The sequence below is a fragment of the Salarias fasciatus genome, chromosome 23 (assembly GCF_902148845.1).
Source record: "Salarias fasciatus chromosome 23, fSalaFa1.1, whole genome shotgun sequence".
NCBI lineage: Eukaryota > Metazoa > Chordata > Actinopteri > Blenniiformes > Blenniidae > Salarias > Salarias fasciatus.
In genome coordinates this window covers 27,406,554-27,420,254 of record NC_043766.1, presented here as the reverse complement: position 1 = coordinate 27,420,254, position 13,701 = coordinate 27,406,554, and the positions used below count along the sequence as shown (strand labels likewise).

General features: G+C 43.2%; 1 protein-coding gene across 1 annotated transcript; it reads left to right on the top strand.

Moving 5' to 3' along the window:
- The first annotated feature begins 1,203 nt into the window (after nucleotides 1-1,203).
- Nucleotides 1,204-3,678, top strand: sox2 (SRY-box transcription factor 2). The gene is made up of 2 exons (XM_030082745.1): nucleotides 1,204-2,732; nucleotides 2,949-3,678. The coding sequence occupies exons 1-2, from the start codon at nucleotides 1,774-1,776 to the stop codon at nucleotides 2,956-2,958; spliced, it is 969 nt and encodes a 322-aa protein (XP_029938605.1). The 5' UTR covers nucleotides 1,204-1,773; the 3' UTR covers nucleotides 2,959-3,678.
- Nucleotides 3,679-13,701: the final 10,023 nt, after the last annotated feature.

The following is a 13,701-nucleotide window of genomic DNA, read 5'->3' as shown; positions in this document are numbered from 1 at the left end:
GCACGGCCCATAGAGATTGAAGGGGGTGAAAGCGCTAAACAAGTGGCACCACCACTTCCATCCTCTGGAAACTTTAGTCGTTCCGGACAATAAAGCCATATGAGAGGGTGATGTTTAGATTTACAGTGTGCGATAACCGTCCTCAGTTCATAATCATCTCAGTGTGGTCACGAGCGACCCAGAGAGTGAAGCAGGTGGAGGCCACTGTTCATTAATTGGCCTGACACGCTTGTTCGGGCTCATATGAATGAGCTGAGTCTTTTGTGCAAACACACTTTATCTTAAAATATTCCTCACCTTTATTTCTCCTCCCGTCGTGTCCCCCCGGCAGGCTCTAAGCCCCCCTCTCCACCGTCCACAAAGCCCTAACAACAACAGCAGCACTGGCAGTGGAAGTGGAGTGGAGTTGGGTCTTTGTCCGGACAGATGTAGCGACAACATCCCAAACAAAACCCGCTTATTTGTGCTGAGATGAGCCCCGTCTGCCTTCTGTGTGTTGGCATTCAACTTCACTAAACAAAGGGGACTGGGGGAAACATCTTGGATTACCTTTCCTTCTTTTCAACGCTAAAAACCAGCAGCACGCACGTTACAGACAGAGACACACACACACACGCACACACACGCTCTCTCTCTCACACACACACACATGGCTATTGAATGCTTTGAGTTAACTAACAAAGTTTATTTAAGTGTTGTCGTGTTATTGCGGGTGTAAGTGGGGGGAATTAGTGACTTTTTGATTCTGAACATCAGCAGTGTGTCAGGGGCTGTGACTTACGACAGAATAATGTGGTGTTGTTGTTGTGTTTTTTTAAAACAATACTTGTTAGTGACACACATGAAGTTTGATCTTTTTCGTGGGATTATTATTCCTTTTTGTGGAGTGCAGGTGACTTCACTGAGCTCTGGATTTGTTGTCCCAATATTGCACCAGATCTCACAATTAACACAACTGACTCCACAAATACAAATAATATGAGTGTTCTAATAAGTTTTAAACTTGAAAAAAATACAAATATACATTAATGATACAGAAAGTTTTAAAGACAACACTTTTAATTTCCCCCTAAGAGAAATAACACACATGAACACGTTTTATTGCCATTATGACGGTAGATTGAGAGAAATCGCTCCAATGCTATAGGTGTGTGTAGATAAAAATCTCCCTGGGTCTGGAAATAGTAAATATGTACTTTGTATTGGCTCATGTGGGCAGCCTGAGAGCGAGTGTGTGCCTGTGCGTTTCAGGGCAGGCAGACTCCGCCTCTTTATGCTAATTAGGACCTCCCATTGGCGTGTCAGAGGGGAAGACCGGCTCTGATTGGCCAGGTGGAAACCATTTATTCGCTGACAGTCCGGGTCTCATGAATGGTTGTCTATTAACTTGTTCAAAAACTATCTGGAGTTGTCAAGGCTCAGGCGGACAGAGGCGAAAAAGTACAGTTTGTTGATGCTTTTTGGAAGAAGCGACGGGAGAATTTTTGTGGACACCACAGAGTAAGGGACTTATTGGAAGACGACCCACTCTCACGCGTCCTCTGCTGACACGCACTGCGAGGGAGAGAGTGAGAGAGAGTGAGGGAGCGAGTGTGTGGAGACGCGGCTTGTTGCTTGTTGTTTTTGTTCGGAGAAAAAGTTGCAGAGCAAATCGACAGGTAACTTTTAAGCAGCGGCCCTGCGCTCTTCTTCACCGTCTGCCTCTGACTTGTTGGAGTTTGTCTTTTTATTTTTTCGTCCTGCTCGGGAGCTCCGACTGAAAAGCTGTTCCTGATGTATAACATGATGGAAACTGAACTGAAGCCCCCTGCTCCCCAGACCAACACGGGGGGCACGGGCAACACCAACACGTCCGGCACCGGTGCCAACCAAAAAAACAGCCCGGAGCGCGTCAAGAGACCCATGAACGCGTTCATGGTGTGGTCCCGGGGCCAGAGGAGGAAGATGGCGCAAGAAAATCCCAAAATGCACAACTCAGAGATAAGCAAGAGACTGGGAGCTGAGTGGAAACTTCTGTCGGAGAGCGAGAAAAGACCCTTCATTGACGAAGCCAAGAGGCTACGGGCCCTGCACATGAAGGAGCACCCGGATTACAAATACCGGCCCCGTCGGAAAACCAAGACCCTCATGAAAAAGGACAAGTACACCCTGCCCGGCGGGCTCCTGGCGCCGGGAGGAAACGGCATGGGAGCCGGGGTCGGGGTCGGGGCCGGACTCGGCGGTGGGGTGAACCAGCGCATGGACACCTACGCTGCACACATGAACGGCTGGACCAACGGGGGCTACGGCATGATGCAGGACCAGCTGAGCTACCAGCACCCGGGGCTGAACGCGCACAACCCGAGCCAGATGCAGTCCATGCACCGCTACGACATGAGCGCCCTGCAGTACAACTCCATGACCAGCTCCCAGAGCTACATGAACGGCTCCCCCACATACTCCATGTCCTATTCCCAGCAAACCACGCCGGGCATGACCGCCCTGGGCTCCATGGGGCCTTCCTCAGTGGTGAAGTCCGAGTCCAGCAGCTCCAGCCCTCCCGTCGTCACCTCGTCGTCCCACAGGGCCGCTCCGGGCTGCCAAAGCGGAGATCTGAGGGACATGATCAGCATGTACCTGCCCGGGGCGGAGGTCAGCGAGCAGAGCGCCCAGACCCGGCTGCACATGTCCGGCCACTACCAGAGCACCGTGCCCGGGACGACGATCAATGGCACGCTGCCGTTAACACACATGTAAGAGAGACACACAGCAGAGAAAAAGGAAAGACAGACAGAGAGACAGAGAGAGAGAAAGAGCGAGAGAAAGAGAAAAAAAATGAACTTTTATATGAGAAACTGTGGACTACTTAACGTTGGACTATTTTTGTACAGAAAAATTTCGGGGTGGGAAAAGTTGTATAAAAGTCTCTCCAGGAAAAATGACACACGACTCTTTCGTTTTATTCTAAGGAAGCTCTAGAGGAACTGTAGGAGATCCCCCCCTCTTCACTGGTGGATGAAGTTTGGAAGACTAGAAAGTGGGAGTCGCAATCAAATGTTTTATTATTGCAATCACCTTTTGTACAGTATTTATCAAAGAAACATTACAATCAGATGAAATTGTTAAACTGCAAGAGGTTGCAATTTTCTTTTTTTTATATATATATAAAGCAACACCAGTTCTGCAGAAAATATTAAAAGTGAAAAATGGCAGAACTGGAATAATATGGGAGCGACCAGCAAACGCTCCTTAATTACTGCAACCATTGGAAAGAAAAAGGGACATAAAACGAAACAGGTAATGCTGTTTTTGCATTTAAGGTCAATGTTACTAAACATTTTATTTCTTAAAAAAAATAAGACACTTTTTCTTTCTCTCATACAGCTTAAAATATAGGTTGTTAATTTATATTTCCGTCTCCCACTTTTCATCTGTTAGAGGTATGACGCTTGTGCTTATTATTTTCTAATTGATTTGTACAATTTCTGTATATTTACTGTGATATTTCAAGTTTTTATTTCAAAATCCATTCCCGTAGTTGTATTTTAAAAATTGTGGCCTGTACGCAGAAGCCAACCACTCCATGTATATATACTGAAACTAATACCATCCTTATAACAGTTACAATTTCAGCTGAGTATATTTTTTTTCAATATGCAGTTTGAAATGAATAAATTTTGGAAATTTGGATACTTGAAATTGTCTGAGTTTTGATTTTATTTCTGTCATTTCTTATGTGCAGGCACATGCATTTAGTTGTCATTTGTCTGTAGAGCTTTTCTTGTCCGTAGTGTAAATTCACAATTTTTTCCCCTGTACATCGTCTTAAATTATTTTCAACTCATATTGTAAAATTAATAATTTTTGAGGGGCTGTTTGCCTCCTGATGAAAATAACGTTTCTATTTTCTAGTGCCCGCGGATGGCCCCAGCAAGCCAAAGTTTGTTTGCCAAAAGGGGGAAGATTTTTCCACCAAAATACCCAACATCCCCAGGTATAGACTGTCATTTCTCCTCTTCCTTAATCAAACACAGTCAGTACTGTTGTCACAGGCCCAATATACATTTTTAGGTGCTTAAAAAAATGTCAACAGTGCAACTAATAATTTTTGGGTATTTTGAAAATTGCTTTTGAAAGAGGAATAGTCTGACAGTATTAATGACAATTATTTATTTGTGTCCAGGTGCAAATATAATTAATTTTACAGTTGTGCAACTTGGTCGTACGTTTTCTGCTATTTGTGTATTTTATTATTTGGTGTTGACACGGTGTCCTGCTCCTATTGAGCATTTACAGCTGCTCTCAGCTCTGGCCCATGCTGGACCACTTTGGATTTTATCTAATACCATTAATATTTATGTGTGTTGGTTTTGGGAGCATTATGTGTCATTTTTAAAATCGCAGAGGTGGGCTTATCGGGATAAAATGTCCCAATTAGTTGTAAATAGAAGGTGAGCCCTCTTGAAGGGAACCAGGCAAGCGGGACCGGCCGGATGCTGTTTTATTATTATTATTATTATTATTATTATTATTATTATTATTATTATTATTATTATTATTATTATTCTCTGCGTTGTAATAGCTTCACGCAGATACTCGAGTGTGGCCATTTTAATGTAATGTTTAATCAAACGGGACCTGCTGTTTCCCGTTAACCCTGCGTCTCATGGTTCAGGCTCTCCGGTGACTCTCCATGCACACATAAACAGTTCCTGACACCTTATTTAAAAAAAAAAAAAAAACAGAACCGCTTCCAAGAAAATCTTTCCGTGCATCTTTCTGCCAGACATGCTGATTCCCCCCTTCTCAAAATAATAATCCTTATGATGAGCTAACAGCTCGCCCTGAATTTAACTAACGGTTTTAAATCAGGGGGGTGTGTGTCTGTGTCTGCCAGTGTGTGTGTGCAGCGAGGTAGATTAGGGCCGTTGTGTCTTTGGAGGCTGGGTCCCGGGGGAGCGGCAGATGAATATTTGAAGAGGCCCCTTGGTATTTATCCGTCCACTTCTCCCTCTTTCTGCCTCTCTCTCTCTCTCTCTCTCTCTCTCTCTCTCTCTCTCTCTCTCTCTCTCTCTCTCTCTCTCTCTCTCTCTCTCTCTCTCTCTCGGACCTTCACGAGGTCAAGGGATCATTGGTCATTAATTATTTATCCCAGAATTGGTTGTAATAGCCGAGCACGTCGCTGATAAACAATTTGTTTTCTGAAAGGTCGGGACTGGTTCGACACATTAAAGCCTCTCGTTTTATTCCCATGTACTCAGGGACCCCAGCAGGCCCCGGAGGCCCCCCCCGTGAAATTATTATTTTTTTCCTTGGCTGCACCTTTGATGTGATGGAGAGGGGAGGAAAAAACGCTTTTTGAACGGAGAGAATATGTGATGTGTTTGATGATCTCCTTCCATTTTCTGAGCAGTATCATAATAAGACCTGTGGTTTATTCGTAGCGCTTGTGAAGACAGCATGTTGACACAATCAGGATCCTAACCCTGAGGCCCAGGCTGCTTTGAACAGGGATAACAGCCCCGCAACCGAATAGTACAGCTTTCTGGGGGCATTTCTCTGCATGTTAGATGTAGCATTTCTTCTGAAGAGGACGTTTTGCTTGTCTTATCTGTATTTTCAATGTTTAATTTTCTTGAATAAATCGATACAATAAATTGTTTAGCCACAAACGAGGACAAGTGTATGTTTCAACAGAAAACGCGGATATCATGTTGTGTCAGTTTAGCCAAGAATAAAATATTAACCGGCTTTTAGCCCCCTGTGCTTTCCAAAATCTGATTTAATCTCAGAGCTGCTTTAAACCCAGTGGCACTCCTGTTCGAACAGTAAATGAAGGCGCTGCAGCTCAGCCCAGACAGGTGACAATCAGGTGTCTCAAGATGTTACACCATGCTGTGTTAAGGCAAGATGGTGGACGGAATGTAGCTCTCCAGTATTCTTCATCTGGGTAAAATGGATGTTCAACACTGGCATGCTGGCCTTAAGAAAAATATTTTGGCTGGCAGCAGAGCGAGTCCTTTTCAATGTAACATTCTTGGCACAACAAGATGTGTTTGGTGGGATGCAGGTAGAAGCTTGGGGGTGTGGGGGGGCGTTCCCTACATCCATCCATTCCATCCATCCATCCATCCATATCACCTCCTGTCCCTCGCGTGCAGAGTCTGGCTTTCGCAGCTCGAGGATATTTTAGCCTGCAACAGGTGGTAAGCGCGCGACTCAGGGTTTTTTTTTCCCTTTGGTCCTGTTAAAAAAAAAAAAAAAAACACCTCCCAGATGTTATCGATGATAACCTGGAGTGTGACTGCCCCTTTATTACAACACTGACGTTTTTCAGATGTCTGTGTTTTATAATCCTACAAATTGCTGGCAAAAAATCAACATTAACCATAAATTCTCATAAGTTCTGCATGATAAACAAGCACAACAACAAACGTCTGATTGAAATAATAGATTTTTTTTTTTTTTGTAAAACAATGGAATTTGTTGAAATAAAACTGATTTAATCCACGATGTGAGAATAGACGTGTCAGCCCAGTGTTTAATTCTGGCCTCTTTCCAAATCCAGTGTTTGTTGATGAGATTATATGATTTTCAAAATTAGGTCAAATGACCCACGTACTCGTGCGCGTGTCTTGCACACACACTCACACAGACTCCCCCTCTCTCTCTCACAGACACACACACACACACACACGCACCCTCAAACAAAACGAGTTTAGTGGCCTGTAATCCCACGAGAGCCACTTTCCTTTTTTCAGCACGTCGCGGATAATAAGGGGGGCGGTGGAAATGACGTCACCCGTACAGGAGCCGGTCCAGTGGTCCACAGACAGCTCCGCGAGACTTATAGCGCACAAACACACACACACGGCCAATAAATGACTCAGGAACCCGTGTTCAATATCACTATAACGTATATTTCTTACTCATAGCAATTTAAATGGTAGAAATAATGAATCATGTGGCTTTTAAATGATACTTTCAGGTTTCTTAACGTTGCACTGTTTACTCGAATCAGAGCAAAATTTTTGATCTTATCAAATAAGCAGGAATACAAATGTCATTGTGTTTTTTTTGTTTTTGTTTTTGTTTTTGCATTCAAGAATGATCCCTCACTAGGACTGACTCTGGATAAATGAAGCTCCTAAAAATAATCATCTGTGTAGTTTGTGTGCTTCTTTTACGGCTGTGCCATTATTCTTTCTGCAACCTTGGAGTTTTTTTTTCTTCTTCTTCTTCTTTTGGGCTGCCCGACATCCCTGCTGCCTTCATCACAGGGAAAGACGGCGAGAATGGTTGAATAGCAAAACTGTCAGAGCACAGAGATGTTGTGTGTGCGTGGTTCAGTGTGTGCGTGTGCGTACGTGCACGTCTCTGTGTGTGTGTGTGTCTTTGGAAAGTAGAGGGACTGAAAGGCAGCCAGTAGCCTGCTGATCTAGCGCAGGTGCAGGGAAGGGAAGCGGGCGGTGTGTGTGTGCGTGTGTGTGTGTATGTGTGTGTGTGTGTGTGTGTGTGTGTGTGTGTGTGTGTGTGTGTGGAGGGGGTCTCCCCCTCTCGCTTTCTCTCTGCTCTCCCCCTCTCTCCCCCCATTCAGACGCACGCATGCGCGTACACACAGGCGCGGGCGCATGCACTCGCACTCACGCTCACTTCCATTGAATAGGACCACACACTGACACAGACCAGCATGCCATCAGCCTCGCGCTGCTCCCGGCCTGCATTCTCAGAGGCTCGAGGCCTCGCTGCACAGCCCGCCTCCCCCTTCTCCGCCGTCACCCCCTCAGCCCCCCGCCGCCCCCCTCTCTCCCCCACCACGACACCAGCGGCTCCAGCTCCGTTTATCATTTCTGCTCATTGATGCTGACAGCTTTATACGGCGCCATTAAAGCCACGCAGTTCGCAGCGTATCGAGACTCTCCGAAACCTCCAAGTATTTTCTGCTGCAATAACTTATGTCGGACAAATGCATGTTATAGATTTATTTATTTATTTATTTTTGCCAGTGGATTAAGTTTAGCTTTACATTGCAGTTTTAGGTAAGAGAAGTAGGAAAGGTAACTCCACGAAGTTGCTTATAAAGTTAGTTACTTTTTGCGGAGTTTGACACGAATTGAAAAATCGTGGCTCAGTTGGCGTTTAGTCTGATTAACAAATGTCCTGTGTTGCAGCGTGACATTTTTAATATCCTTGCACTTTGTTTTATTGTGCTCACCCACTTGCCCTTTATTGTACTTTTTAATTCTATAAATATCTATTTGATTGCAGTTAAAATTATAAATCCCTGATAGCGGTGCTTAAATCCAGAGTTTTGTTGGCGCTTATTCATAAAGGTTGAGCTTTCACTCTTCTCATAACATATGCCTGTTTTGCTTATTAAAGAGATTAGCATAGGCCAGGAGAAAGAGGAGAGCCAGAGGGATGGAGGAAGAGGAGGAGGAGGAGGAGGGGGATTTTTTTTTCTCATAGAGGAGCCGACAACCACAATACAGGGCCTGTTGTGTACTGTAGCCTGTCAGGGAAATCCTTTTACTCTGCGCTAAACTGATCTGAGAACAGGATCGCCTATGCATGTATTCAGCCTGTCATTAAATAACACATTTAAATTTTAGACTGCCCCACGAGACTTCTTACTTACTCGCAAACAACTTCCACTTAAGCAAATTTTGGATGATGGAAGTTTTATTCTTTCAGTCTCTCAGTCATTTCATTTTTCTGTTACATTCCCCTAATCGTCGTTTACTTTCCATTGTCTGGCGAGGCCGCGCTGTTTGGTCTAATTATTGAGATGTTGCAATCACTCATATCCGCACGCTCCGCTCTCAATGCACAGACTCAATTTCCCCATATAGTCAAAACATGCAAAAATGCAAGTGTCAATATGCACATTGTCTTATAACTAATTCGAGTTAATACAGCCATAATGACAGTATAACGGCGCACTAATTGGCCTTTTCCCTTCACAACAATGCTACCAGATCAGCATCTCTTTATTATTTAATAATGTCAAACGCTTGGCTGGCTGTGCTGGCTGCTGAGCCCCACTGGCTGCTGTGGGGAAGAGGACAATGCAGCTTCCAATTCAGGAGTTTCACTCATCAGGAGCTATATGGTCACTGAAAGGAGGAGAGAGAGAGAAAGAGAGAAAAAAAAGAAATCAGAAAGAAGCGAGGATTCAAGCTGTATAGTGATTGCGCTCACTCTGGAGGGCTTTTGGGGTCACACAGCGTCTGTAAATAAAACAAAAATACACGTAAAATACGTTTTTGGAGGAAATCACATAAAATGCAGATTTTTTTTATTTAATTGCGCCTTTTTTATGGACCTGTTCATCTTTTTTTTTTTGGGTCTTCCAGATAGGTGGAGGCAACAGGTGTAGCAGCTACAAGTGAAAGTGCTGCTGCATGGTCTGATGGTCTTTTGTTGTCCGGAAATTTGGAGACTGTGTTTACTGAGGGGCAACAAGGGTGGAAGGGGTGTAGCGGTGGGGGTAGTCTGCACAACATTCAAGATTAAATCCTGCATCCCCAAGATACAGTCTGTCCGGAAAAAAACCCCAAAAAACACACACTTCGAATTTATATGGATTTTGTTTATTCTTCTGCACCGACCATGACAGTAATTCATCTTTAAAGTTCGCACCAAGTTACCAAAATATCTCATTTGATTGTTTTTCCGTTTTGAATTTAAAATTTGGAAACAAAACACCGGTTTTTCAGCTTCTGGTCGTTTGGACATCAGCGGGTTTTTGCAACCCGAGAAAACCCGAAAAAAAAAAAAAGAAGAAGAAGGGGAGGGGTGGGGGCAGATAAAAAGAAAAACGGGCCGGGATGGGGTGTCTGGTACTGACACTGAAAGTGGCGATCATTGCAGCAGAAAAGTGGTCTTTCTTCACTAAAACACGCTCAGTGGCGGGTTCCACTGCAGCTGGCAGGCTCAGTCATGCAGCCATCAGACCTGCAGCTTTGATTTTAAACACTTGTTGAATCAGGAGGGGGATCCCTCCCTCCGCTGGCTCTGACAAATACTGGTGCAGTTCTGTCCGTGCGCAGCCAACATGCAGGCATAACGCCCTGTGCCCAGATATGAATGAAATGTAGTGGCTGCAAAGGTGAGAATTTCACCTTAATCAAAATATTGAATATTGTCGGGCTTCATCCAATAACTGACGTGTGGCGTGTCATCTTGATTTTTTTTTCTCTATCCAACTCTGACACAGATGAACCAAATCTATGTTTAATATCTTCTGACCACTATCAGAAGAGAATATTTTCACAGTAAGTGGAAATGTGTGGCGCATTCTGATAAATTATCTGTATTTTGTGTGAGGCCCAACGAGTGACACATCCTTTTATTCATCTGATTGTTTGACAGTTTCTGTTGGCCTGGAGGTGTATTTATAGGCAGATTGTAGATTATTTGATAGAGAAGGCTGTTGAGCTGATGGGACTGGATCATCATTAACAAGCCAACAGACAGAGGACCCCCCTCCCTTCTTCCCCTCCTCCTCCCTTCTCCTCCTCTGGTCTCATTTCCCAGCATAGACACTAACCTCTTTCACTCTGTCATCAGTCTGACTCTCTCTCTCTCTCTCTCTGTCCTCTCTCCCTCCACCGACTCCAGCACACAACAGCACAGTCCATTGTTCCCGGACCACCCCTCCCCTCCGCCTGGCCCCCCGACCCAACTGTTGACCAACAACTCCACTCGCACATTAAACTGGGAGGGGAGGGGGGGTTGTCCTATTTTAGAATATGACACATGCAGAAATGCATGCTGAGAAAAAGTGGGTCTAAATGGCTGGAAAGGTGTGGTTTTCAGCCACGGTGCTGGAGGGCAAATAAGGGCCATAAACTGTGCTCAATACATGGAGCTGCATGGGGAAATTCATATGGCCCCTGTCAAACACTATAAATAGACAAAATAATGAAATAGTTAAATTATGAGTGAAATTACTTTAGCAGATATAGTGTGAAACAATATCATATTCCCAATCTCTCTCTTACATTTTGCTGTCAATATACATAACACAACAACAACAACAATAATAATAATGATAATAATAATAATAATAATAATAATAATAATAATAATAATAATAATAATAATAATACCTTTAAAATATAGAAAAAAATTGACTCTGTTCAACTATATTATGACATCTTGTAAAATGCACCATTGTGCTCATTTCATTTCTAAAACAAAAATACCAAGTGAACATTAAAGATCAACAAGATCATTTTGAAATGAAAGTCTAAATAAGATGACACTCTCGTCAGCGCTGTAACATCAAGGTGTTATCTGATAAAATGCCTTCTATTAACAGATTGGTCCTATCTTCAAGGGGAGAGCTTGAAAGGTATTGATATTACATATTGTACCTCAAACAACTTTTAAATACAGAAAATCTAAACAGGTTTTAGTTTCTCGTAATTGTGCATGTGAATTTATGACCAAGCTAAAACCAGCAATAAAATCAAAGCGAGAAGCTTTTCTTTTCTTGCTGGCAGGAGTTCAGCTTTGATGACCGACTTCATGAAGGTGGCAAAATCCAGACCAGGTCCTCATGCAGTGGCTTTAAATGACATGCACAAGTTTAGAAATCATGTTCATGAGCAACTTTCATCATAAGGATTAAAGGGATAAATCATGCTTAAAACAGTATGATTATTAGCGAGTCTCCAAGCAGAAGAACAGCTTGACAAGAAATGCTTTTCAAGAAGTTTCACATGAATTATGAGTTATTTCAGTGGCAGTCAATAATAATAACTTTTGAACAGTAAAATATATTGAAGAAACTTTCATCTTGTGTTTTTTTCAACAAACTGTTTCCGACTCTCTGTTAAAGCTCTGTTTAGTCAGAAACGTGCTTTAATGATACACCTACACTTCAGCAAACTGCTTTCTCTGCAAAACCGGAGAGCAGCCCGCGCTGGTAATATGTTAAATAAACACATTTAAATTTGTTGGGATTCGTCAGCATTTTTAGAGGTGATTACACTTCCTCCTGTCAAAGTCATCAATGGTATTGAGAGTGCGTGCGTGCGCGCGCGTGTGTGTGTGTTTTCAAGCAACGCCCGAAGGACAAGGTGTTAATGTGTTTTTGAGGGTGTAAGCTTACATTACAACATATCACAGAGATAGTGTAGTTGTTCAAAGGCTGCTCTGACATCTACATGACAGCTCCCTCAGACACACACACACACACACACACACACACACACACACACACACACACACACACACACACACGCACGCATGTGCACATGCATAGGTTGAACATGCATTTAAGATAAAAAACCCACCCTCCAGGCTCTCGTGTTTTCCTTCACTCCCCCACTTATTTTCTCTTCTCTTCGCGAACGAGCACATCAGATAAAAGCATTCTTACCCAGCGGATGAAAGCACCCTCTAAATGTCATTTGCCAAATGTTTTTTGTGTCACAGGCCTCAGTAACAGACACATGCTGATGTATTTAGACCCATCAGCGCAGAGATACTGAGCTGTTCTAACAAATCATGTCGACACCCTCGATTACATTCCTCCACATGAAAACACCATATCTGTTTCAGTCAGTGAATCATTCATCTGAGCCGTGGCCCTCTGCTGGTTTACTTACATTTTTTACCCTCAACTTTCACATCTTTGACTAAATGGATCACAAATTCTTATAAGTACTTTGCCGTCGAGATGTCTTCTTCACCAAACTACTAAAACATGCACCTAGAACCTTCGGATCAAATCTAGATTGCTGCCTTTTGTTTTTATTCACTCCGCTGTATCGAAAGGGAATAACTTAAATCCCTTTCATACTTGAGTTTTCTTATGAATTTAGCCATAGAAATCTGCATCTGTGTCTCCTACAAGGAAAAGTAGAGACATTAAACGGACGTGGTGGAACACATTTCTGACATGATTTTAAACTAAGAACTATTGTTCAATATCTCAAACTGATAACATTTATTGATTATGAAGATGTGCAATAGAAGTGTCAAAGCTGAATAGTTATGGAATTAATAGACAGGGGTGTTATTTTATAACGACTAACCACTAAAGCACTTAGCCTACAAAAGGATGTTAAGCGATGCATTTATGGCCATCATAATTCTTCAGTGTGATAATGAGGTTATAATAGAATCACAATTATCTAGAATCAGACATCTTAACATCCTACAGATAATAAATCATCTAACCTCGCTAATGTCTGATGAAGCCGGTGCGTCTGTTTGCTTTCACTGGCCCAGACTCTGTCATGTCTGACGTTTGTCGACACACATTTCAGTGTTGTCCTTATAGCACACGACTATTTAAGCCTCACCCACAACTGCTTGTTTTGGGAAGCAGAGTGCATTTGGCTCAAATCTTATCAGTATTTTTCAAAGGAAAAAAAAAAAAGAAAACATGGGATTTGGAGAGGAGTCAAACCATGTGCGACCCCTCTCCCTCTTTACATTTCTGCATTTGTTCGGCTCCTGCGAAGAGCAATTTTCTTTTATTATGCGTAAAATCTGGTTCCCAGTCGATCGTGTTGACTGTAGTGTAGATTTCGATTGATTGCATCAGTCACTATCGGGCTACTGCGGAGCTGGTGACTCTGAGGTCTCCCTCGCTCTCCCTCTCTCTGCGTCTCTCTGACAGAAGCTGTTGTTGAATGGAAGAGTGGCCTCTTTCAGTGTGGGTGTCCCCTCGGGGCCAACTGGGAGAGATAATCAGACAGGACA

Coding starts and splice junctions, on each gene's coding strand:
- sox2 (XM_030082745.1), top strand. CDS start 1,774: ATGTATAACATGATGGAAACTGAACTGAAGCCCCCTGCTCCCCAGACC.